General features: G+C 42.7%; 1 protein-coding gene across 4 annotated transcripts in view; it reads right to left on the bottom strand.

Moving 5' to 3' along the window:
- The window catches only part of glra1 (glycine receptor, alpha 1), a 54080-nt gene that overhangs the window by 9064 nt on the left and 17246 nt on the right, over positions 1-27770 (bottom strand). For all 4 annotated transcript variants that reach the window (XM_010903657.5, XM_010903658.5, XM_010903659.5 and 1 more), the window contains 6 exons: positions 23325-23392; positions 19821-20044; positions 18421-18503; positions 17773-17910; positions 13026-13240; positions 9687-9833 (listed from right to left, as the gene is read on the bottom strand). In XM_010903657.5, the coding sequence (XP_010901959.1) occupies positions 9687-9833; positions 13026-13240; positions 17773-17910; positions 18421-18503; positions 19821-20044; positions 23325-23392 (875 nt within the window). The remainder of the gene's footprint in view (positions 1-9686; positions 9834-13025; positions 13241-17772; positions 17911-18420; positions 18504-19820; positions 20045-23324; positions 23393-27770) is intronic.

Below are 27770 nucleotides of genomic sequence, written 5' to 3'. Positions count from 1 at the left end.
TTTAATGATCAATTAGCCTTTTAAAATGTAAAACTTGGATTAGCACAAACAACGTGCCATTTATATACAGGCATGTATGTATACTGCTCAAACAAATGAAGGGAACATGTAACCATCACAGTCAATTCAACTTCAGGGATATCAATTTGTCCAGTTAGGAAGCATAAGCGATTGTGAATCAACGTCACCTGTTGACACAGTGCACTGGAGAGGCAACAGCAAAACAACCCCCAAAAAGGGAATGGTTTTGCAGGTGGTGGCCACAGACAATTGCTCTCTCCTTATCCTTCCTGACTTACTCTTCGTAGAAGGGCATCAACCCAGCAGCAGGACCAGTATTTGCTCCTTTGTGCGAGGAGGAACAGGAGGAGCACTGCCAGAGGCCAACAAAATGACCTCCATCGTGTTACTGGTGTGCATGTTTCTGGCCAAACTGTCAGAAACAGGCTCCATGTGGGTGGCATGAGGGCCCAACATCCTCTAGTGGGACCTGTACTCACAGCCAGAGAACTTGACTGCTCGACTGGCATTCGCCAGAGAACACCAGAATTGGCAGGTTCACCATTGTTGCCCCGTTCGCTTCACAGACGAGAGCAGGTTCATACTAAGCACATGTGGCAGACATGAAAGAGTCTGGAGACGCCGTAATGAACATTATGCTGCCTGTAACGTCTTCCAGAATGACCGGTCGGGCGGTGGGTCAGTGATGGTCACACAGACCTCCACGTGCTAGCCAACAGTACCCTGATTGCTGTTAGGTACCGGGATGAAATCCTCAGGCCCATCATCAGACATTAACCTGGTGCAGTGGGCCCTGGGTTCCTCCTGGTGCAGGACAATGCCCGGCTTCATGTGGTCAGAGTGTAGGCAGTTCCTGGATGATGAAGGCATTGATGCCATTGACTGGCCCTCACATTCCCCAGACCAGAATCCAATTGAGAACCTCTGGGACGTTATGTATCAGTGCATCCGATGCCGCCAAGTAGCGCTACAGACTGTCTCACTGATGCCCTGATCCAGGTCTGGGAGGAGATCCCCCAGGACACCATCAGTCGTCTCATCAGAAGCATGGCCAGACATTGTCAGGAGTGTGGGGGCCATACACACTACTGAGTCACATGAAATTCACACAAGTTAGATTATCATGTCTTGTTTACTTTGATATTCAGTGTGAGGTTGAATCCGGCAAAAAAAATGTGTGAGGAACAGAAGCGTTCAATTTGCAGTGGTCTCTTAATTTTAACCCTTCTGTTCCTCACTCAAAAACCTTCCTTCCTCACTCAAAAAAAAAGGTGCAGTGGTCTTTTAATTTTGCTTTTTCCAGAGCTGTATATATATATATACACATACACACAGTACCAGTCAAAATTTGGAAACACCTACTCATTCAAGGGTATTTCTTTATTTTTACTATTTTCCACATTGTAGAACAATAGCGAAGACATTAAAACTATGAAATAAAACATATGGAATCATGTAGTGACCAAAAAAGTGTTAAATAAATTAAATAGATTTATATTTAGATTATTCAAAGTAGCTACCCATTGCCTCGCTCAAACAGATTCTTGAGGTAGTAACCTGGAATAGATTTAAATTAACAGGTGTGCCTTGTTAAAAGTACATTTGTGGAATTTCTTTCCTTCTTAATGTGCTTAAGCAAATCATTTGTATTGTGAAAAGGTAGGTCTGGTATACAGAAGACTATCATTATGTTTGTGGTTCTTATTATGGCAAGAACAACTTGAATTTGATTGGTTCTGTATATTTCAATTTCATTGTAATTTTTACTGCAATTTCAGGTAGCTAGCTATCACCATCGCTGCATGCACAATACCTAATCAGAAACCATTAAACAATGTCAGCCCATTATCTGCCTTTGCTTGCTTTGAAAAATGGAAACGCATTGGTTCAACACCATCACTGCAAGACTGCACATTCAAACGGCAAGGCGATGACGCAGTGCTTGTGATAAAACACAAGCACTTAAAATTTTAAGAGCCATTTTTAGACACCATGTCCTCATTCTGTCCTTGTCTTTATGCCACCCCATTTATAACTGTTAACGTGTTGAGGTGAATGGGCGAACACACACGCACACATACACAGACACACAAAAAGCCAAGAGAGGAGGTCCTCTCCCTTCTCCCCCATTTTAGATTGTCCTCGCCACTGTTTTCCTATCACGCAGCCGCGATTCAACCTTTCCTCGTCCTTCAGTGGCACTGTGCCGCCATTTCTAGGAATTACGGATGCTCTACCTCGTTCCTCCTGTGGTATGATTAATGTGCCAGCTGGGGAACGTGACGTGGAGCCGTAAAGAGGGACGGGGCTGCGGAGGGTGGCGTCCTCCCTGCCTCGTCGCCCGCATCCCCCAAGTGCTGTTTCCAACTCCCTATCGACGCGCGCTACTCCTCCGGTTGAGCTCTGCTTGAAATCAGTGCACATAGCGGGGGAGCAGGGATGGCATTTGGGACGCAGACCCCTTGGCCTTGCTCAGGCTGTCTGATTCATTACCCCAGCCCTCTAATTAAAAATCCCCCCCCCCCCCCATTAATGCAGTATGCTAAGCGCAGATTCGTATGCTTATTGTTCGTAGAGGAGACGGGAGTTGGGCCTGTTGAGTTTCATGGTGGCAGCGGGGGTGAGCCAATTTATGGCCCGGGAAGAAAGCAGCATCAGGATGCAGAGGATCACTCAAACTGCCTATTCCTCCCTCGTCCTCCTCCCTCATCCTCCTCCCTCGTCTTCCTCCCTCATCCTCCTCCCTCGTCCTCCTCCCTCATCCTCCTCCCTCGTCCTCCTCCCTCATCCTCCTCCCTCGTCCTCCTCCCTCGTCCTCCTCCCTCATCCTCCTCCCTCATCCTCCTCCCTCGTCCTCCTCCCTCATCCTCCTCCCTCGTCCTCCTCCCTCATCCTCCTCCCTCGTCCTCCTCCCTCGTCCTCCTCCCTCACTCTTCCTTCTTCTGCATTTGCAAGTCAGAGAGAGACAGAGAGATAGTAGAAGACAGTGTGATAGTAGAAGACAGAGAGATGGGAGCCCTGCTGGTTGGTGTCTCGTGTGACAGAGAGAGAAGGACCCCAAGACTCCTCCATCCGTCACGCTATTGGGTCCCGATTGATGCATTCATTTCTCTCACATTGCGCTGATGTGATTAATGGCCAAGGTTGAAGGGGAGTGTGTAGCCAACCAGTTGGGGACTCCATCTTGTGTTTTCTCTAAACATTTGCTTTTGCATAGGTAGCTGTGTCACGGAACAGCACTGGAAAACAGATGATTTGCATAAAGTTCTTTTGGGGGAGTGTCACGAGTATCATTAACATCAACTTGAGTTCGCTGATTGTTTGACGTTTTCCCCCCAAAATGCATTACCCTGTCTTAGTAGCTCCCCTTTTCATTTTTGTCCATTTTCAAGGTTGTGCAATCAAGGTTTTGTATTTAGGATTATTAATTTCATTATAAATAGATCAGTTCAGAATAGGATTTTCAATAAAAAAAAAAAATTGTGCAGAACTACGTTTATTTTCTAGGTCCGCAAAATCTGAAGGTTTAAAGTTTTTAGACTAACTATTGCATTGGTTTGTGGTTGCCATTAACAACAGGAAACATTTGATTTAGAATGTCTTCCCCAAAGTTCAATAACCATATTGTTCTTACTATAGATTGAGGGTCTGAGAAGGTTATTGATGTATATTTATTTTACTTTGAGAAGAAACAGTAAACATTATGTGTCACTGTCCTGCATTGCACACACTATATCAGAGTCTATTCCTCTCGGTTATCTATTGCCACCACTCCCTCGCGTAAAACAATCCGATCACTTCTCTTGGTTCTTAGATGTGGCAGTACAACTTCAGAACTAGAAAGTATCCCGGTTATAGGATGAGCAGAGGCTTGCAATCTTTTTCAGACAGGACGGGTTTGACATTGCTCATGTTTACAAGTCCCTGAAGGAGAAATCTATAGTTTTTGTAGTGTGGCTCGATGTCAGCCTTACCGTCCCTGATTGTCACATGAATCTAAGCATGTGATGCTTTCTGCTATTTCTGTCCACTGGTTGTAATGGTGTCACTGTCAAGCCGAAACGGGGCCCTAAAAATGTCACATATGGGCAGACGTGTCCCCATGTCATCAAAACCACTCGCTATATTAAACTTCAAATCGAATGGCTGACAGAGGTATTACAGTGACTCTACTTTCAGAAGAACATAACGCATCCAGCACATAATGGCAGGTTTAAAAATGTGTTTGCTGTCCGTGAAAAGAAAAGAACACATCTTTAGATGGATCAAGTCTAATCAATCCTGGACAGCACAGGTAAAATAGCCAGAGCGGGGCTTTAAGGCTCAGGAGAGAGAGAATGAGATAATCTTGTGTGAAACATCCCCCTTGATCAGTAGGTAACTAATCAGGTCTTAATGAGCTGATTATCCTGTATCAATCAGGAATGATCATCCTAATCAGTCCCTGTCATGGTGAGCTACCAGAATAGTGTATCTACATTCAGAGGGGTCACATTATTTCACCTAGTTATTCACATACTGCATCTCAGTTGGGACTTCCAGCGCAAAGCGGGAAGAGAAAAGAACAGCTGAAAGTAGCTACTGCGAACATAGAAATTTTCTGACCATTAACGTTTTAGGCTGCCCCCCCCCCCCACACACACACACACACACACACACTTCTAGTAGCTGCCTGAGGGCATATACTGACTAGCAACACAAATGAGCCGCAGACAAATGTCTTCTTTGGTAAAACCATGAGAGAAATGTAATTTAGGGTGCGTCACGAAATACATTTCGTGCCCTGATTAACACGCATGTTCATGGATTCATTTCTCTGTGGCCATTCATAAATGATTTACAGTTATGGATTCTGCCTTACTTTGTTTTCTACTGATGTTCTTAATACAACGCTAAAGGGACACAACATTGAAATTCTGCATTCTGCAGTTGAGCCAAGTTTATAGTGGAGTCAATATGATCATGTTTATTTCTTATTTCATGTAATTCTGGGGAGTCTGGGGAGGAGCACGTAAAATAATATGTTGATTGTAATTCCTTCATTCATTGCTGTTGGGAGTTATTGGTTGCCAAGCTCTTTCATTATTGTGTTTATTCCTATGGCCTTTCTGCCTTTCGTTCAGTCTCAAGCTTGTTGTGTGTGTGTGTGTGAGTGTGAGTGTGCATGTCTGAATGCTGCAGGACAGAGAGTCTACCCTTCAAGGATGAACGCTTTCCCTATTGCTATTGATCGGCCTGATGCAGTAACATCCACAGGCCAGAAGAGGGACACCTCAATCTGTCGTCACAATATGAAAGTCTATCGGACACACGGAAGCCAACACAAAACCACACGCACACTCACACACACACACAGAAACCTCCACACACCCCCGCAAACGTTTTGATTCACCCCTGTCTTTCTGATCAGCGGGTGTCTGTTGTCAGCCAGGTCAGGTAGTAGGCATTGAGCACTCTCTGGGCAATCAGTGTCAATCATCGATCAATGAAATGCCAACGAAGAAACAACAACGCGAAAGCACTGCCACAGCGGCCGAGAGTAGAGCCTCAAGCCATGTGTGTGCGTGTGTGTGTGTGTGTGTGGACACATCAAATGAACCAGAGCCCTTGTCTCTAGTCAAGTCATCCCTGAGTTCCTTTGAGGAAAACTAGGTTGTAGAGGGGGTCTAAATGTTTTGCAGTGGAACCATAGAGAAGCGGAGACGTTGTTTTATTGAGCCCCGCCTGGACGTGACAAGTTCCCCTCCCAACTGCAGTGAGAGCAGCAGTCCTCAGGGCTGAGCTTGGCTGAGTGATAGCCTTTAGGAGGTTGTAATGGAAGGCTCTGAGCTGGCTGAGTCGCCTGTGCCGTAAATCGCACCCTATTCCCTGTATGGTTTCCTACTTCATTTTATTTATTTTTTTACCAGAGTCAGAGGTTTTGCAGTATCCTGCTCTGATATAACACTCCATATGGCTATGGCAAAAGAAGTGCACTCAATAGGAATTTAGGGGCCATTTCGAACCAATGCTGAATGATAGCCTTTAGAGGCTTGTAATGGAGGGCTGTGCTCCATCCTGAATCACATCCCAGTCACATTAGAAAGAGTGGCCAGTGGAGGTTAATTAAAAATACAGGATAGTGATGCTTGCGGTGTCTCTCCACATAAAGGCCTACAGTAGTCATTCAATGGGCTTTTTATCCCCTCTTCCTGCTCAGTCCTGAAGAGAACGAGAGGATTGTAGAGTCTTGGAGATATTGTAGCTGTGCATGTTTTTGCATTGTAGTGTTGCATGGTTACATAATATTCAAATTATATTGTTATTATAAACCAGGTGCTTTGAACCCTGACTGCTGATTGGCTGAATACTGCGGCACTTGAGTCCATATACCATCGTAAAATCATGCCGAAAAAACTGCTCTTAGCTCTGATCTATTGGACATATACTAAAGCCCCTTTTGTCTTCTTAGTCATATTTAATCTGTTACAAATCCAAAATTGTAATAGGTAGCATAACATTTGGATTTCATGCAATTATGAACATAATATAATCGATTTGCAGTTACTTTTGGATAACCTTTTGATTAAGAGGAATTAAAAGAAGACAAAAAATATCAATCAAATGCACTTGGTGTGTCATTACTGGTCTCAGACTCATGGGGAAAACCGAAAAGGTCTTATAAAAATTATTCTCCCACAAACATCAGCTTTCTAAAAATATACTAAACATCATGGTTTTTGGTGAGGAGATTATATGGAAAAAGTCACTCCCCAAACCGCAATTTGATAAAACTTAAAAAGCGAACAATATTTTCTTATTTAGGTCATTTCTGCATTCTCTAAGGATATTTGGTTGAAAATGACCTGACAAATGTATGGGCATGTCGAATGATCAACCTTATCCTAGTATGCCACACTATAGAGGCCTAACATCCTGTAAACAAGGATTTGCCTGGGGTTCTATTTCACCTGCTAGGCTACATGAGGATATCACTCAACCCTGAATCTCCTAAAGTCATACCATTTAAATGTGGGTCTTCCCTGCCAAACACTGGGATTTAAAGACTCCTAGTTATCATGTCTTTTGGAGGTTAGAGTGGTAGGCACTGTCTGCTAGTCTGTTTGGAGTCACAAATAGCACCCTATTCCCTACATAGTGCACTACTTTTAACCAGGGCTTATTTCTGGAACAGGGTTCCATTTAGGAAGCAGGTGGCTTCTCTGATTTACCTGAGAGAGAGAGAGATTTCCTGAGGGATTAGAGATTATAACAATAGGATTGAGGATTTATTTGAAGCTTTTTCACTGTCTTTTGAAAAACGGACTGAATTCCCATTTCTTGCCAGCTGTCTGTCGCTGAAACGGCCCGGCAGGTCAAGGCACCGAGAATAACAGGGAGCTTATGGAATTTTTAGGACTAAAAGCTTATTTTTCCAAAAATTCAATCCCCCCCCCCCTTTTATTTTTTCCTTATTATTCTTCCGGTGGCCACTTCTAGCTATCTGACACAATCTATACCCCCCCCCCCCCCCCTCAAGGCTGGCAGGTTGACTCATTTTTCTCAGGATCATGTTCATCGGTTTGGATGGAAATGAATCTGGACAGTTACAATTGATTGACTAAATGCTAAAAGAATATCAAACGTCTGATTCCTCCGACTTGCTGGCCCTCTGAGAGATACGATGGTCGATGCAGAGAAGCGTCCCCAGGGTGGATCTCAGTTTCAGGACGAGCCGGCACAGCACACACTATGCGGTAGACACCACTAAATCAGTCATACTCTGAAAGCTTTATTTGATATTCAGTCATCAAGACATCAATATCACAAACACCATCAGATATATGACAGCTATATAATTTGTTTGGGTCTGAGATGTGTGATCTTATTAAATGTTAAAGGACCGAGTGTAGTGGTTGTGGTTTTTCATATTTCCAAATTGCATCTGTTGCTCTGCCTGGCCAACGCTGGGAGACTAATGCATGCTTTTATTACCAGCAGGCTTGATTATTGCAACACTTTCATGTCTGGTCTTCCCAAAGAGGTTGATTTCAAATTCAGCAGGGTGTGTGTTAATGAAGGCCAGGAGGAGAGAACACACATATATTTTAATCACTAAAATGCTATTTTACATAATCCACCATGTCACTTCGTTTATTTTCTTAAGCACGGGTCTTAAACCTGTTTAACCCCTAATATTGTGGTAAATTATTCTGGTACTGGAGTAATGACAAAAAATTGGACCCATGCTATTGGACCTTGATCTTGGACTGTTTTGATTGGTGCGTCCAACCAGCTGCGTGCTCATTACCGATCACTTGGATCGTTACATCGTTTGCCGTAATCCCTTGAGTCTGAATGATCTGAAGTAAATGTGTATGAAAGTGAATATAACCCTTTGACCTTGGTCTTTGTGCAAGAGACAACGTGTCCTTGTTGGAGTACAGACCTAACCATGCAGATTACATGGATATAAGAATACATTCCCTATGATTCCCAGAAACTGAGAAACACTGATCTGAAGTCAATTTCATAGTTTGAACTTGACTTGGATCAATATACATTTAGATTTGGCCATCCGAGATCTTCCATATGATCCTCAGACTCAGGGAGAAAAATGTATGAAATACAACATGCTAAATTACTGGAAATCAAATATTGGGAGGTGAAATACCTATATCATGATTTTGATGTACTTACTGTAGAGGTCTGAAGCTGACAGTGACTCAAATAATGTGGCTGCCGCACTTTTAGACATTTCTTTGCTGTGCTTTCACTTTTTCACAGGGTTATTTTTCTCATTTTATCTTTTTAAATTGTATTTATTTATATGTATTAGACTGCATTCATTTCTTTTATAGGGTTATTATTTTATCTATTTAATTCACTGTGTTTATGATTAGTTTTATATTTCTCTTATTATTTGATTCATTAAACACTTGGTATGTTTGGATTGTCTTGTCAGCTTTTTTTGGTAATTGCCAAGAAAAAACACCCCCATTGTATCTGACAAGAGGCTATCTTTTCTTCTGACTCCTAATAAATAAAACTGCAATCACTCGTTGGGAAAGATCTAAAGCAGTGGCCTTTAAGCACCCAAATCACAACTTGGAATCTTGGCCTTTCTGATAAATTATGAATAATGTCTGATGGGGCCGGTGGGAATAATTACACAATTTTCAACCTGATACACAGCCTGGCTTTTTCATCTGTTAGGGCTGAGTGAATGGACACATTGCAAATGGCACCCTAATTCTGATATAGTGCTCTACATTACCTGTTCCACTGATGTGCACTATTAAGCAAATAGGGTCTCATTTGGGACACCGACGCACAACTTAAATCATTATTAATACTTCCTTAGCATTAAATATGAATGTATTGCATACTTTTAATTATCAAAAAGCCAAATATTTCAGAGTGGGTTTCTTGCTGACCTGAACCAAACAGGAGGAGATGAGAACTATTATTTTCAGAAAAGATAAATGTCCCAATATTTTTGAATAGCTTCAGCTGTCCAAAAATGTTTTCAATTGTAGTGGGAGAGGTGTCTAACGTACAATTCAAGCTGGACAGATTCGCAAACACTTGTATGGTCCTTCAGTAGGAACCCATCTGATTTTGTCTGATTCAAACACATAACTGGGCAATTCCCAAGTATTTTAAATAATGACGTTTTATTTTACCTTCATGTGCCGTCTCCTCCTCCTGAAGCGCAGCAGTTCCTTGTGCTGGCGAGCAATGAAGTTGACTGCGGCGTACTCAAGCAGGGCCGAAAAGACAAACAGGAGGCAAACAGCCATCCAGATGTCAATGGCCTTTACATAAGATACCTGGGAGAATTGGGTTCAGATGAGCAGCGGGGGAAAAAACAACAGCAAACACATACTTAAAAGTCATATACTCAAAATATACTCAACAATTGTCTCAGCCGTCTCAGTTTTACACAAGCTACATTATCTATCTACTATCAAACACAATTGACTGTGTATATATATACACAGTATATATATATATATATATATAGTACACAGCTGAGTATAATAATCGTAAAATCCTTGATTAATCTATGATTTCATGTCTGCTACAAGGATTTATCTACAGCGCACAATAACACGGTCAGTTGGCTTGGCTACTCAGCTGGGTCCCTGAGTGACTATCCCGGGCTAAATGGAAACCAACCCTTTGGCCTGGAAATGGGGCTATAGCTAGACACGGCTGGCCTGTCAGTTCGTCTGAGGCTCACTGGATTTGACAAGTCAATGACCAAGTGGCCCTGGATTGCAGCTTAGGTGGTATTACAGAATGCACGGTTCATGAGAGAGTGAAATGATGGAAAGGCACCGGTCTGAGACACAGCCACGGCACAGTTTCACCGTTTTCTGGTGTGTCATTGGACTGATCAATATCCATTTCTCCACATCAGATCAGATATTTTTGTTTTGTTTTACATTACTGGAGCAGTTAAATATATTAACTATATGTATTGTACATACATTTAGGTCCGGAAATAATTGAAGTTTTGTTATTTTGGCTGTTTACCGAAATTTAAAGTTACAGTTAAATAATGAATATGGGCATAACATGCAGTCTCATCTTTAAATTGGAGGAAGGGTTTAGGAATTACAGCTCTTTAATATGTAGCCCCCTCTTTTTCAAGGGACCCACAGTAATTGGACAACTGACTCAAAAGCGGTTTCATGGACAGGTGTGGGCTATTCCTTCATTATTTCTTCATCAGTTATCAAGCAGGTAAAAGATCTGGAGTTGATTCCAGGTTTGGCATTCACATTTGGAAGCTGTTGCTGTGAAGCCACAACATGCGGTCAAAAGAGCTCTCAATGCAAGTGAAACAGGCCATCCTTAGGCTGCAAAAAAAATAAAAAATCCATCAGAGAGATAGCAGGGACATTAGGAGTGGCCAAATCAACAGTTTGGTACATTCTGAGAAAAAAGAACGCACTGGTGAGCTCTGCAACACAAAAAGGCCTGGACCTCCACGGAAGTCAACAGTGGTGGATGATCGTAGGATCCTTTCCATGGTCAAGAAAAACCCCTTCACAACATCCAGCCAAGTGAAGAACACTCTCCAGGGGGTAGGCATATCATTATCCAAGTCTACCATGAAGAGAAGACTTCAGGTGAGCAAATACAGAGGGTTCACCACAAGGTGCAAACCATTCATAAGCCTCAAGAAAAGAAAAGCCAGATTAGCCAAAAAACATCTAAGAAAATCCAGCCCAGTTCAGGAACAGCATTCTTCAGACTGATGAAACTAAGATCAACCTATGCCAGAATGATGGGAAGAAAGTATGGAGAAGGCTTGGAATGGCTCATACCACATCATCTGTAAAACACAGTGGAGACAGTGTGATGGCATGGGCATGCATGGCTTCCAGTGGCACTGGGTCACTAATGTTTACTGATGATGTAACCGAAGACAGAAGCAGCTGGATGAATTCTGAAGTGTATAGGGTTTTATTGTCTGCTCAGAATCAGCCAAATTCAGCAAAGTTGATTGAATGGCACATCAATTTACAGATGTACAATGACCCAAAATGTACTGCGAAAGCAACACAGTTTTTTAAGGCAAATAAGTGGAATATTCTGCAATGGCCATGTCAATCACCTATTCTCAACCTGATCGAGCATACATTTCCCTGGCTGAAGCCAAAACAATAAGGCAGAAAGACCCACAAACAAACAACTGAAGAGAGCTGCAGAAAAGGCCCTGCAAAGCATCACAAATCAGGAAACCCAGCGTTTGGTGATGTCCATGTGTTCCAGACTTCAAGCACTCATTGCCTACAAAGGATTCTTGACAAAGTATTAAACATGAACATTTTAGTCATGATTGTGTTAATTTGTCCAATTACATGAGCCCCTGAAACTAGGGGACTGCGTACGAAAATTATCCTAAACGTTTCATACAATATTTTTGTTCAACCCCTTGAATTAAAGCTGAATGTCTGCACTTCATTTGTATCTTATTTGTTTCATTACAAATCCATTGTGGTCGCGTACAGAGCCGAAATTATGAAAATTTGGTCAACGTCCAAATATTTTTGGACCTAACTGTACTTCACGCTGCCTTGACAGTTTTGTAAGGCACTGAAGACCTACAGCAATGACTGAGGTGACAGAAAGAAATTAAATGCTAAAGTGACATTCCTGCGATATCCAGATTTGACGAGTTATCGTCGAGTAATGAAGTTTGACTGAATGTTGTCTGGATTCAAAATGTCTGACTTTCCAATTCCTCCGTCCCAGGTTAGTGTGGCATGGTGGGGGGAGGGCGGTTTGTGCGGTGTGCACCTTAGCTCAGCTGTGGTTTGAGATCATTATTATGACAGCTGAACTGTATAGAAATCACGGTTCATTTGTTACATTTTCCAGAGCACATGAATCACCCAATGTCAACAAACAAAATGGGGATGATTCTTTCCCGGGACATAATTATACATTCCTACTCCCTCACGCAAAGCCCCTTTTTCCTATTCGATCTGAACATCCCTGAAGCTGATTTTTCTTATAAAACAAGCCTTTTCCTAATTTCGAGGCCATCAATTCCTAAAACCTGCCTGTAAATGTGTCATGCTGTATTTTGTATAATCTATTTATATTTGCACATTATCTTGTCCTCAAATGCATGCATTCGGCCAGGTTGTCACAGAAAAATTTGAATTTTTTCTCAACTTTATAGAATAAATACACTTTAAAACAGGGCCGCCCGACCCTGTTCCTGGAGATATACTTTTGTAGGTTTGCTCTCCATCTCTAATTTAGCACACCTGATTCAAATAATTAACTGGATGAAAAGCTAAATCAGGTTAGTCCCATATGGGGTTGGAGAGAACACCTACAGGACAGTTCATCTCTAGGAAAAGGTTTGGGCAGCCCTGGTTGAAAAAAAAAGAAAAAGAAAATATCCCTATCTGAACAGTACAGGACTGAACCACCCTACAGGATTAAAGCCTACATGTCGGCGTGACTGAGTGCGGATGCGTTCCTTCCGCCAGCCTCACCTTGGGGAGCGAGGCTCTAGACCCGGAGCTCTGGGTGGTCATAGTGAGCACGGTGGTGATGCCCAGTCCCACTCTGGCAGGTGCAGCGTCCATGTTGATCCAGAAAGACACCCAGGACAAAATGACAATCAGAAGGCTGGGGATGTACATCTGAATCAGGTAATAGCCCATCTGCCTCTCCAGATGGAAACGAGCCTCGATACAGGTGAACTTTCCTTTGGTACAGAGGGGATGGACACAGGGCAGAGATTGCTGTTAGTTCTGAATTGGGTCAAATTCGATTTAAGATGCATTATGAGGACCAAGGTGTTTAACAGGATACAGAGAAATGAAAGACAACCGTGCAAAGGTTTTACAGGTGAATTTTCCTTTTACAACAATTATCCAGACTTGGCAATTATGATGTTTTTGCTTCCTTATTGTTCCAGCAATTATTTCATTCAAACTTCACTGGGATTTCAGTATTTCAATACATTTCTCAAAACTGTGCTTTTTAGCTTGCTTTTAAGATATATTGCAGGAACATGTACAAAGAAAGTGTTTTAGGAGCGGGGGGCTTCACTAGATCTGACGTGATGGGCAACCCAACAACGTGAATTGGAACAGTCATAGGTCATAGTTCCACATGTATCTCCAAACAAAAAGACAAAAAATAAGTCATTTCCTCCCTTCCAATTACATAATGTCCAATTTGCAATCACAACCTCGCCTTTTTGAAACAACCCCACAGCAGGTCCAGGAGAGTTTAAGATGTGGGTCCATTGACGCATCTCTCCAAGTACAACAAGTCTGTTGGACCCCAGGCACGGTCAGGAAGCCATGACCAGGATTTGAACGCTGCAATGATACAGTTGTTCTGTGAGGCAGTGGGTTACTGCGCCACTCGAGGACACACAAAGTTGTTTTGAGGTATTACTGTTTCAAATCTACATTTATATAATAAATTAAGGTGAAAATATTGATATTGTCCTTTTTCTTACAACACATTATACAGGGTATTAAGTATTTTATGGATCACGGAGTGAATGGACTTAAAAAGGGCCTAAAATGTTCCCATTCATCATGAACTTATGAAACATTTGCGCAAAAAGGATGATCAGAATTCTTCCCCTTAATAAAGTTTCCATGTGAAAATTGCCAGAACAATCTGAGACACCAATATTAGTTTGCTTCCCTGCTCGAATAGAATCACCTAGACAAAGGACATAATGTCTTCAGTGTTAAGGTGTGACACAATTTTTAGTCACAGTTGAACAGATAATACAGTCTATTCTACGACAGAGCCAGAGGAAAACTATACACAGTTGAACAATTCCTGCCACACAAAGGCAATGGAAATGTTGTCAGTGTGATTTCAAGGATTTTGCATTGACAGAGGACATAGAATGAGTTTCAGCATTCAAGGGTGAAAACCAGATTAGAAACACTAAATTGGCACTGAAGTGTACTTTGGGTTTAAAAGAAGCCTTATAAAAATCCTTTGTATTATTTCTATGACCATTAAGAGTGTTCCCGTTGCTGTCGCTGTCATATGGATCGACCGTTATCATCACAGACACAGAAGCTTATCTAATCTGTCTGGTCTGCATGTCTCATGCACACGGAAAGGAAAAACTATTGGCGGGGAGGAAATGGCAATTCAACCTCGTGTTCCCACCCTGACTGTGGACAGCCTCTCAGCCTTTTAACAGAATATGTCCTACTTCCCCATAGTCCCAGACCAGGCAGAGGTGCAGGGAGAACATCAGTTTGACGGTCCAACTGTGGGCAAACTACCCCCTACGTTCAGATGTAACCCTCCGCTACAGATGACAGGTGTTATGTCCCTACTGTAAGTGGGACACTATGCCGCATAGGGCTCTGCTCAAAAGCAGTGCAGCAGTTTCCCAAAATAGTATACTACTTGAGACAGGGGCTCATAGGACACTAAATAGTGCCATTTTGGATGTAGCCCAGATGGGACACCAAAACAGTGCATTATAAAGACCATGGTAGAACAAAGGTTGATGCCTATCTTTCTTGCTTACTTTGTGATGTAAGCACCAGGGGTCATCTCCTGTCGGTCAGAGTGGCTGAAGGCGCCGGATCGCTGACGAGCCATTTAATCAGCCCAGATCAATTGAAGACAGCTGTCTTTGAAGACTTTCAATTCAATTGCTTTAACCCCACAGTATTGTTTAGGACGCGGAGAGAGACAGAGGCCACGTCGTAGTTGAAATTGATTTATAGCTGCGATACACTTCAGGGCTTTTAAGTGCACTCCATATTTTCCATTTGATACGATGGAAAATGATTCAAAGTCTGGGTGCGTGACACAAACTGATCGAGAAAAACACCCCACAAAAAAAAAAGACTGGTCTCCACTCAGATGACAGCGGTGATATTTACAGATCAGAAAACAAACGCTGGTGTAGTATTAAAGCTAGTGAAACTGTAGTATTAAAGCTAATCTAACTGTAGTATTAAAGCGAGCGAAGCTGAAATGCACCAGGGGCAAAAAACTGTATTACAAGTAGAATCTGGGCTCCCCTAGTGGGACCAGAGAAAGAGACGATGGAGACCGACTGAGAACAAAAGCATAGTCCAAGAACGGATGGATTCAGTGGGGGTCGAGCAACTGTCTCTCGTCAAATCACAACAGAGACGCATTTAATAAATAGGTGGGGGGGGGGCACTTCCTGTTTAATGGTTGATTGGGGAGCGCTGGAGCCTGTACACAGTGCATCGGGACGGGGAGAAGCACCCCAGCAGGGAAGAAAAGGGGGGCGTGCGGCAGGGAGACGGAGAGCAGCAAAAGCAAAAGGCGAGACTCTCCTTGAGAGGGCAAGGACAGACGAACGGATACCGACCCGGGGATGACCCGATGGGGTTACCACCAGTGCTCGCACTTGAATGAAGCGTTTAAATCGTGTGTGTGTGTGTGCACGAGTTGGCGTGCGTGTGTGTGTTTGGTGGGTGGGGGCGTCTAGCAGGCCATCCAGCAGCTGTACCCGGCCATGTCAAGGCTGCTCACGTCTGAGAGAGGATTTTAAGCCAGGCGACAGACACAATCCATCACCCAGCCTGTCGAGCTGTCAACCTCCTCTGAGTGTTGGTGTGGTATTTAAAATCATCTCCGTTTTCATGGCACCACCTATCCATTATTGGCGTGGGGCGGGGGGGGGGGGGGGGCAAAGGAGATGGTGGAGGGGCTTTGGATTTATTTCAATGCCACGAACAAGCGAAGATTTCCAGCAAAACGTACCATTTACAAAGGAAATGAAAGGACCCCTCTTTCCTTTAACCCTGCATTGTTTTTCTCTTAACTCTCTGTTTTACATTCCAATTAGACTGGTGTTCAGCCCCTTTCATTCTCCATTGGGCTGGTGTTCAGTCTCTTTTATTCTCCATTGGGCTGGTGTTCAGTCTCTTTTATTCTCCATTGGGCTGGTGTTCAGTCTCTTTTATTCTCCATTAGGCTGGTGTGCAGTCTTTTTTATTCTCCATTAGGCTGGTGTTCAGTCTATTATTCTTCATTAGGCTGCTGTTCAGTCTCTTTTATTCTCCATTAGGCTGGTGTTCAGCCCCTTTTATTCTCAGTTAGGCTGGTGTTCAGCCCCCTGTGGCCATTCTCTCTGGCCAGAGCCAAACTCAAAGAGACTGTGGATGAGGATAAACCAAGCATGGTGTTCGTCCCAAATGGCACCCGATTCCCAAGATAGTGCACTACTTTTAAAAAGGGCCCGTTGTGTAGCGAAGGGAATAGAGTTCAGTTTGAGACGACGTAGGGGTTGGTTACGGTCACTTCTTCCATTCAACGTTCCAGTATTATGTGTCCCAACAATGAACCCAGTAATGCCTATTACACGCCATTCACAGACAGTCAACAACAAGCCAAAATAGAGAAGAGCATAAACTGCGAAAAGGGCACACAAAGTAGAGATCGACAGAGAAGGAATAGATGGATGAGGTACAGACAGACCGATGAGGTACAGACAGTTACATGAGGTGTAGAGGGATGAGGTACAGACAGACACAAGGAATGGACGGATGTGGTAGAGACAGACAGAGAAGGAATGGACGGATGAGGTCGAGACAGACAGATAAGTTATAGCCGCGTTGAAACTCAAGAAATTCCTCAACATAAATTGCAGTTGGTTATGTTGATTTAATCATTTGCACGGGAGCAAGTCAACAGCACGTCAGAATCAGAAGATATACTAACTGCAGGATGGGTTGCTCCCAGTCTCATGGTTACAGGGCCTTATATACTCTTCACCAAAAGGTTGATTCTTTGTTACAAAAGGTGTGAAAACACAGGGGAACTGGCGCCAAATTCTAATGCATCTTCCTTTGTTTTCTTCAACAATGAAACAAAGAAACCGGCACCCCCACATTTACATTTATTCAATTAGTTTCACCCAAAACTAAACTCTTGGTCTCAACTATCTCTTGATATCCAGGAGAACATTTACTGGTAACAAATCAATTACAGTATACTCAAGATTACACCCTTGATCATTTCAGTCAATGCAGGCTAAGTAAGTACACATTCATTTCTTACAGTTGATTAGGATAATTCATTAACAGGATAGGAAATAACAGAAATTGGTCTCTCAATGCAATCAATGGACAGTGAAATTACGTACCCCTTGATTAGGCCTTTGTAAGAATGGGGGTTATGAGACACCCAATGTTTTTTTTTATCTTAACAGCCGGATGGGGTAAAGGCAAACAGATGAGGTATAGACAGATAAAGCAGACCAACCTGTGTTATAGTGCTTGGTGCAGTACCGAAGGTCTTTTTCCTCTTTGAGTATAAACTGAGGTAAAGTCAGGCCGTCTGCCACCTGCACGGCTCCCTTCTCGTCCCACTCGAATATGAGATCGTTCATCGTGTAGCCGACTGGAAGGGATCAGGTGGAAAAGTACGACCGTTAGCGCGGCGTTACCGCAGCGTTACTGATACGACATTCTGGCACCAAATATCAATATTGACAATCTGGTGTGATCAAGGTTCACAATGCCTTGATCAACCCACTCTACCGTACTCCCACAGTAGCAAAACATTATGTTTTCCTTCTTCACACCTGAGAACAATAAAGTAAGGTAAAAGAAAAATCCATAATTTCCAATAAGAGGACGTGGGGGTGGTGAGGGCTGGTTCGGGGGGGTTGGTACCCTCCCCCATTTGCTTCTCTGAGTCTGTTCTCTGCAGCCGGAGAGAGACGACGTAAATCACAGGATCTTTCATCGTGCTGTCCACCAGGCAAGGGACACATCCATCTCTCCAACACTAAATAAATACTTCCCTGTGCGTGTGTGGGTGCCTATTCACGCTTGTGCGCGTGCGTGCGTGCGCATATGAGCGTGCGTGTGTGATAACTGTGTTCCTAAAGGATGACGGTATACTCACAACTCTCCAATTGCATTATGCAGGTCTGGACGTCCATGGGAAAGTTCTTCAAGTCCATAGGACAGGCCAGAACCAATGTTATTCTGTTCACACAGAATAGAACAGAACAGAACAAAACAGAACCGCACAGAACAGAAAAGAACAGACATGCCAGAATCAGTGCTGTAATGTTTTCACGTTTACATAGAGTAGGGTAGAGTAGAACAGAGTTTAAATGAACAACGGTAGAGATTAGCATAGAGCAAAATAAGGTAGAGCAGATTTGAACTGAATAGAGCGAAACAGAGAAGAGCAGAGTAGATTAGAGTGGAGTAGAACGGTGTAGAGTAGAGTAGAACAGAGTTGGGTGGAGTAGCGTAGAGTAGAACACAACTATACAACACATCAGGACAGATCGCTTTCAGTGTTTGTTCAGTTCACACAGCATCCACCATTTAATTCGGTAGCTAAGAATGTTTAAGACACTTTACCTGCAACTTAATCTGCAGTTCTAACACGTTACGCATGTCCTAGCCTATAATGCTGTACGGTAAGGTTTATATAATGTCTGTAGAAGGTTTAGGCTTTTGTTCAGCAGCATGGTGTTGGAGAGAGCGACATGTTAATACGTTACTATAATGGCAGCCATCTTGACTTTCACGATTTACTGTAATGCATAGGGTTTCATTCCACCCTTCAGGCGTTCGTTGACAAACACGTGCCTGCTAGCCATGCATGTGCACCTCATCCACAAAACAAACGGCCTGCATTCATGTACACACTGTACATGTTATTTTTCATACCGTTGAGTGTACATCTTTACCGTTGAGTGTATGTCTTTAATAGAAGCAGCCATTCATGCATCAACTACGACACCCGCTAAACATATTACTGTCAACCTTTACATTGGTAGGCAGTAGGCATCGGATGCATCGGATGCATCGCATTCAGTGTTAATTACTTATACCACGGTGCGATGGCATCACATCTGCATGACAGAGGTTATTTACAAGGTTTTTTCAATCAGAAAGTTCACTGAGGCAGGTTCTATTTAATGCAGGTTCGGGGTTAGATCAAAGCTATCTAAAGGGGTTAATTTGATCGTGTCAAGGTAAGAAATGAGAAGGCCTCTTCTAACTGCCTTCCCACAGCTGTTTATACGGATCCAATTCCCTGGTGCCTGTCCAGGAGTTGAGTACTAGGCTTGATAACAGATCAAATGCACGGCAAGATGCCTGCATTTAAAACAGATTGTTTTTGTTGTTGTGTGGATGTTAATATATGTATTCTTCCCAACCTAAGCTACAGCAATATAGAAGCAAAGCAGAGCGTATCATCTGTCAGCCACAGGCCTAGCACCGGCTAGACATGGACAACAAAAGACCAAGATAAAACAAACAGAATAAGGAGAGCATACATACCGAATACTATACAACACATTCCCATTTTTAGAAATCCTTAGTAGCTTGTTGTCGGTAGTAACCTCGTGGAAATTGGCACCTTTTTCGTTGGCGAAGAACAAATCAGGTTTCCAGATGGAATCCAACATAGACGGATCCAGGTCGAGAGAATCGTCGGGGTATTCACTGTAGGCTAGCCTGGGGTCATTCCACTGTTGCCTCAGGAAGATATTCACTCTGTAGTCCTGGTGAGAGCAAAGTCCAATGGCAACCAGTTTATCATGGAAAGGCCAAGCTAGATCAGTGCATTAGATAGCTTGCCTGACTACCCTGACAGGTAGCTCCAGCCCACCCAGGTTGGTGTGTAGCGCATGATGGAGAAGCTGATGAATTCTGAATCATTTGGCCGTTAAGAGTATTTGGTTTTTTGGTTTATTGGATAATGGGTTATGTTCTGTGATTAGCCAATTGCTTCACATATCTGGATTCGTTGGCAATTCTTTCAACTTAATAAGTCTGATGCATTTTGACTGGATAAAGCTTAGTTTAAAGATGGGTCCATGTTGGAGTTTACCAGGCTTTCCAGGTGTACAATGTTTATGCAAATCTTGCCTGTCTGAGTAGCTGGTTCATTGTCTAGCCAGTTCATTGTGTGAATGTCCTTTGGAAAACCAAAATAGACCTTCAACAGGGCTGTGGCATTTAGCCGCGATGTTCTAGCGTAATTGTCAATTATTTTAGAAGACGGGCGTGCAATTCTATCATCGTCTAACGACCATTAAGCTGTCTAGGCTGTAATGTAGCGAGGGATGGCATATCAGTCCAACGAGGGACAGCAGGGGACCTTTTCAATGGCAATCCGCCACAACATTAGAATGACGTGTCCTAGCAATTATCTCACAACACACAGATAGATAATCCTGTTTTCTTATTAAGGGGATTTCTTTTCCCATATTTTTTTCTCCATAAAAACAGATTGTTTTACTGGGGGAAAAGGTAGAGTGTAGTCTCACTATGAATTTTAAATAGCGGCCCCGTTGAAATGACACATTATGCCCCATGGAAGATAGGTAATATCTCATGTTATGACACATCCTCTGCTCTTCATGAGCAATACCACGTGAGTTTGAGCAACCACAGACATGCAGCCTTTCAAACAAGTCAATATCTGCGTTTACAAATGATGCCCTTTCCTCTATTTAGTGTAATAGTATTTGACAATGCAATACGGGGGAAAAGCGAACCCTTTGTGAAGAAATCTATCCATCAGCTACTACAGTAGTGTAGCACACAGATACTGCAGACCAACAAACAGTGTAGTTTAACTCATGGCCTTTTACTAGGGCCTTATACGGTACACTTTCCAGCACAGGAGGTTGAAATGCTGGGTGTGCGTGTTGATCCTTACCGCACAACTCTGGCCCAGCGGGTTTCTCGTTATATAGTGTGAATAGAAAATAGTGTAATATAAATGTTATTTAAATTAAGCATAGTTGTAGTCTTAACACGGTCTTACTCAGAACAGATTTCCAAACCTACCTTAAAGCAACATTCTGTGTTCGATAAGAAAGCAGAGTTGTCACAAATTTCATCAGCAGCAGCTGAAGCCATGGGTGTTCTCTCCCTACTCCATCTTGTTCGGGATCTATCGCTGCTAACTGATTTACGAGCGCAGCATATCACACAACACGTATACGATTCAATCCCAAGGCAAGACCCACTCTCTTCAAGTTCTCACATAGATGTTCATAAAGTGAGTTTGATATGTAGTCATTGCCTGATGATGATTTTTGTCCAGAAAAGAACACAAACCCAAATAGAATGTCTACGACTACAAACAATAATAAGTGCTTTTTTAACACCCTGGGTGCTAGATGGCGCAACATCCAACAAACTCCTGATAACAAACAATAAGTGTTTTTTTAACACCCAGGGTGCTAGATGGCGCAACGTCCAACAAACTCCTGATAACAAACAAACGTCAGGGCTTTAGGATTTATGTCTTAACTCTATTGCCTTTGGAAGCAGGAAATGAAAGAACAGAAAGATAGCTGTGCATCCCACACGTCACCCTATTCCCCACATAAGTGACTTGTTTTTACTTAACAAATAGTATGCCATTTGGAACTCCATCTAGGCGGGGTAAGTAAATAGCCTATCGCTAGTCCCCAGGGCCTAGCAGCTTTAGACCGGTCTGAAGAATTACACCGTGCAGGCCATAAAGTATCTCCCAAATGACACCTTATTCCCTACATAGTGCACTAATTCTGACCACAGCCCAGACGGGCTGCCATTCAGGACACAGCCCATACGGGCTGCCATTCAGGACACAGCCCCAGTCAGATCATTACCGCCTGAGACATTGTTCTCTCCATACCTTCCACACTATCCCCACTTGCCTTCGTTCAGCCATTTCAGTCGAATTAAGAAACAGAGAGCAAGAGACAGACAGAGAGCAACAGAGAGAGAGAAAGAGACAGACCTAAAGAGAAAGAGCGAGAGAGGCACTAAACTCTGATGAAACGCATCCGGATCAATTCGACCGGTTCTGGAGTGTAGAGGGAGAAAAAAGGGTGGAAAATCCTGCATTTGTTCTGCATGAGGAGGTTGTGCAGTCTGCAGCAGTTTCAGATGCAGCTCTACTGAAGCGTCTCACCCAGGGAGACTTGGCATGTAGACCGGGGACTAGGCCTTCTATATCTCCCCTTCCTATCGGCCTGTGCTGTTGGCTGTCTCTACTCTGTGCTTTCTCCAACACCCTTTAATATGCTGTTATTAGGGTCAGAGAAATTAATTGATAACAACGAGTTGTTTGGGTAGGAAGTTAATTGTTTGAGTACCATCGCCCTGGAGACATCATGTAATCCTATTATTTCAATGAGTCCTGTGTCCTTGACTGTCCTTGACCGGTACAGGAGAGCCTTTTGAAACAGAGCAGACATTCGTCAGCTCATATTTTCAGTGCACCTTCCTTCGAGCAACACATCTTTCACCACTCCACCAGGAGCTAGCGACCTAAATCACAAGTATCATTTCTGCTTTGATGTTGGTATCCACGGTTTATTGTCCTCCTTTGACCTCTGTTGTGACTGGATACATATTTTTTTAACAAAATGGTGATGATTTTAGTGTCTAGACTTTATATTACTAACATCCTAGATATTTTATTTTACCAAATTAGTTTGAATATGAACACCTTAAAGCCCCTGTCATCTGAAGGCATGTTTTTTTTATGTGCAGTGATGACTTAAATATGAATTGTTTTTGAATCGAGAGGAAGTTCAATGAGGCAGATAAAAAGTATTCAAAATATTCAAGCGAGGAGGCACTGCTTATACTTCAAAATAAAAAACGTTGTCACAGTGCATGTTAAATCTCTTTTTACTTCTGTTAACCTTTGGGCATTGCTGGGAAAGTACATTTACTGTTAAAAACAAAAGAGTAATATATAAAATATATATACATAATAAAAAATAAATAAATCTACAGTTATTTACATTCAAAGGCAAAGGTATTTGAACTCACCATCGTTGTTTCAGCAATGGATCCGAAACTGTTAATAAAAATGTTGCATGTTACGTTTACAGGGGGACCTGTGAAAGAATGAAAGAAAAATAATATTACTGTGAAGAAAGAAATACAATAGAAAATGTATATTTACAGTATTACAGAAAAATCTTCCTTACCCACTGAAAAAGAAATAGTAAGTACGCCATTTGTGATATTGACATAATTACTTTATTACATAATAATGCATGTTTTTATCCAAAGCAACTTACGAATGGGCCTGAGAATCTTGCTATGCTTTACCAACTGTATTGACCTACATAGGGCAGTGAAAAAATTCCCCATAAGGCTTTGTGAAACTGTCCACAGAAGTACTACAATATCACTTTGTAAACACCCTACATTTCATTTTGACCCAAGGAGTTTGAGAATGTCCCCGCCAAAGAAACCCAATAAGCTCTCCTGAGACTCTTCAAGGTTGTTTCCAGACGATGGCGTCGAGGTTAGAACAAATAGCACAGGGTTAAAGTGAGGTTCCATTGAAGGCCATATTTCCTGCTTGTACAAACATAAATGCGATTACCCAGTGCCCGGTGACAAGGGTTGACTTTCAATGAGCTCAGGTAGAAGGGACAGCAATGGGACCAAATCTAATCCTCATCCTTCCCATCAGAAAATGAGCGACATTGGCTTCAAGCGGTAAATCATATTGAGCACCAATTCCGGGAAAACCCCTCGTCATCGCCGGTCCCTTCTAGATAAACCTATAAAGCCAAGGATGTCGTCAAGTAAAGGCTTCTAGTTATTGATGACATGTAAGGCTCATATGAAAACATGAAACAATACATGGAAAGTAAGGTACGGTCATGAGCATTGTTTAAGTGTAAGTCCACGCAGACATATAGTGTCATAGCAAAACTTCATTTATAGCGAACATTTACTGTGAGGTTACATCCTACACGTTTTAACACAAACAAGCTCCATGTTTAATGTTTGGCTTCCTCCAATGCAGATGCCTGGTGGCTACAACCAACTGAAGACTGAATTATTCTGATGGCCAATTATTCTCCCTGTCACCATCTCACAGCTGCTGCAGGCACTGGGGAGGTGAGTACACACACACACACACACACACACACAACCAAACACACACACACACACAACCACACACTTTGTTCTTCGCTAACCCACAAAATACATCACAAGATATGGAGCCGTAAAAAAAGAGTATCATTCCATTTTTGCCCCGGAGCAAATATCTTGTGCTTGAAATCTAATTACACTAATTTCAATACAGTAAGCAGTAATCACAGACTAAATATATAAATATTCCCAAAAGAATATCATGAAGAATAAAACTTTCGATATCTTACAGATAATTTGAAGATGAATAATATAAGTCGAAAGCTTGTGACAGAAGGCTTATCATCAAAAATGTAATAAAAAAAATACATTTCTAAACATTTTATAGTGTCGTTGACATTCCTTCTTGCAGTGTGTAGTGACGCAAAGGTTTGGAAAATCGAATGTCCTCTCTCTCTCTCTCTCTCTCTCTCTTTCTCTCTCTCTCCTTCTCTCTCTCTTTCTCTCCACCTCTGCAGTTCATTTCATAGCCCTCCAATGAGCAGCGTGGAGAGGGTGAAAAAAGACAGCTCATTAACTGTCAAGGCAGTGTGTGACTCATGCTGTAACAGCTAAAGTATTTGCTTTACCATGTTTACGCCAAATGGTCTGGGCACAGCAAACAAAGCAGCAGTCAAAGAAGAACATAAAATACTGCAAAGACATACAGACAGACAGATATACACACAGAGTGAGAGACTGAGGGACACAGACAGACAGAGCGAGAGAGAGAGACAGACAGAGATGTAGGACGTGTCTTAGTTGCTCTGTTTTGCTGCTGAGGTGAGGTGTATGTCCATCCAAATCAATTCTGTGCTTCTTTACCCCAACCTTCACTTTCATTAAAAACGAGTGACAGCAGCAATAAACCAGTATGAATTAAATGCTTCGCTACATCCCTCCTTGCCCTGCTAAGCGATGACCATGGCCGTAGCTATCAAAATGCCACAGACTGCGCCAATGCTGAAATCTGAAACTGCCTCCAAAACAAAATGTGATTATCCAGGTAAGATGAACGAGGGCAATACAATGACTTAAAAGTGAAGCCTTTCAAAGCAGGACAATTTCCGCTGTCGGAATAACGACCAAGCGTATGTGACACAAACGTTGCTAGCGATGCGTGCCACGGGGACCAATCCTAAACCACAATACCAAGATTACTCATCAACAGAGTTTTTACTAATTAACACTGCAAACCTTCAGCCTGCAGTACTCTCATCACAAGTTTACAGTATCCGATAGCTAACTGCAAAGTGGGGTGTAATGAAGATCTGTAAATCATGTAGCTCTGCAGTCTTTCGTAGCTCTGCGGTGGTCCAGTAAAGCAGGAGCCTACAGATGTCGCGCTGGTGAGAATTTCTCCATATAGGTGAAGCATCGGCCCATTGGGGGTTGTAGAACACACCCACCAAGGGGATTCCTGTTCCCCCATCATGCTCTTTGCTTCATGTACGAGTTGCAACTCCACATCCAATTTGCACAGATTGTTTCAAATAAATGGCCCCTTGGTTCCACAGAGGCAGGCTCATATTTATTTACATCTAAAACAACAAGTACTTAACTAGAGCGATAGAGTGACAGGGGGTGGGGGGGTGAAAGAGTGAGAGAGAACAAGATTGATAGAGAGAAAGAGAGAGAGGGTCTGTCCATAAGGGTAGCTTAATATTACAAATGATTATGCATCACTTCACGATGGAGCTGCCATCAGCAAAAACACAATGGCTTCCAGGCATTAAATATTTATATTGCTTTAAGACTCGGACCTATGCGGTGTTGGCTGGGCGGTTTTAGTTTTTATTGAGCTAATATATATTCCACACATGCTCAAGGAAGTGGAGCACAACTCATTTTACACCTACAAGCCAGAGAGAGAGGAAAGTTATAGTGTTATTGCCGAAGCTGGTTTTTCATTACGTGCAGACACCACAGCCAATAAAAGCAGAAGTACATTGGTATTCTCAAAAGCATAAACATCAGACTAACACTGGAGATGCAAGTATAAGAGATGGGCAATTGTATGTACAGTATAAAATACCTGAATCAACAGTGAAATAAAATTATAATAAAACATGTTCTTGTTACTGGGTTGATATACTTCTTTTTGTGCTTCATTTGATTTCGCATATATAGTGTATTCATTTAAAAAAAACAAAAAAAAAACATAATTCCTCAGTGCCTAATGACCAGTCTTCGGAAGAACAATAAAGCCTTGATAGGCTTTGTGAGAAATAAACAACAGCAATCTGCAGTGGAGAGAATATTTCTGTCACATTTTAATTGGACTGTGGAACATGAGAAATAGTTTCTCCATCTTCCAATCTTCACCTATACATTCTCCAACTATCCATCACATTCGCTGCTTTAACAGTGTGCACTTTTGGGGAAAACGTTTCTGAGCTGGCTGGCATATCAGCAGCGGGCTTTTCTGAGAAATGAATGTCGTTATTGGACATCCTTGACAGCTTCCATGCCAGAGGGCTTCCTCTCAGTGTCTCATTATTTAGGGGAAATGTAGTCAGATATGGTGGGCAGCTAGCTAGCTTGGCCAAGGTTGATGTATGGAGGCCCTGGTCGGTTAGATCATCCGAAGCGGCATCTGACGCAGCATCCCTTTTCACCAAAGCCCTACGCTACATCTGTTACGAAATAGTCAACTACATTCTTTGGAAGGGTCACATTTCGGACTCGCTGTTATTGCTCTTGATGACCAGCTCTGTTGGTCAGTGCAGCTAAGAGCCTAAGTTTCCAGAGTTTGCTGTGTCACATGCCTATAAGTAATGACAGGCGACTAAATTACCAGAGTATTTTTCCCGGGCCCTGGGCTAGCTGTGACAGATGGGAGGACATGACAGCCTTGGAGGGCTGTGACTACAGAAGGACATAAATCAATAGCCGGGCCATGGCTTGGTATACTGAACGCAGAACAGTTGACTGAAGCATTATTCCAGTGGATTAGAGAGAGGGAGAGACATAGTGAGAGATGGAGAGATAGACAAGGGAGAGAGAAAGACAGCCTATTCCCTATGTAGTGCACTAGATTGGACTGATGCACATAGGTCTGCGGTTTAGAGAAGTGCACTTTCTGGGGAATACATTTGGGACGGAGCCACACCAAGTGGTAGCTGCATGGAGCTGGTGGTAGTGTGGAAGGAAGACAGTACAGTACCATGATACTGAGCACTGCTGGTGTATCACTCGTCAGCTAAAGCAATCATCTGAGTAAGGGGAGAGGCACTCTCTTGAGGGGGCAAATCAAATGAAGTGGTGGTCGGTCAATCATTCCGGCTGATATTAGACAGATCTTATGGTTTTGCAAGGGTGGTATCGCATACTAACCAGACA

Source organism: Esox lucius, chromosome 4 (assembly GCF_011004845.1).
Source record: "Esox lucius isolate fEsoLuc1 chromosome 4, fEsoLuc1.pri, whole genome shotgun sequence".
Taxonomy (NCBI): domain Eukaryota; kingdom Metazoa; phylum Chordata; class Actinopteri; order Esociformes; family Esocidae; genus Esox; species Esox lucius.
Note: the sequence above shows the minus strand (reverse complement) of the source record. Positions and strands in the feature narration are given on the sequence as shown.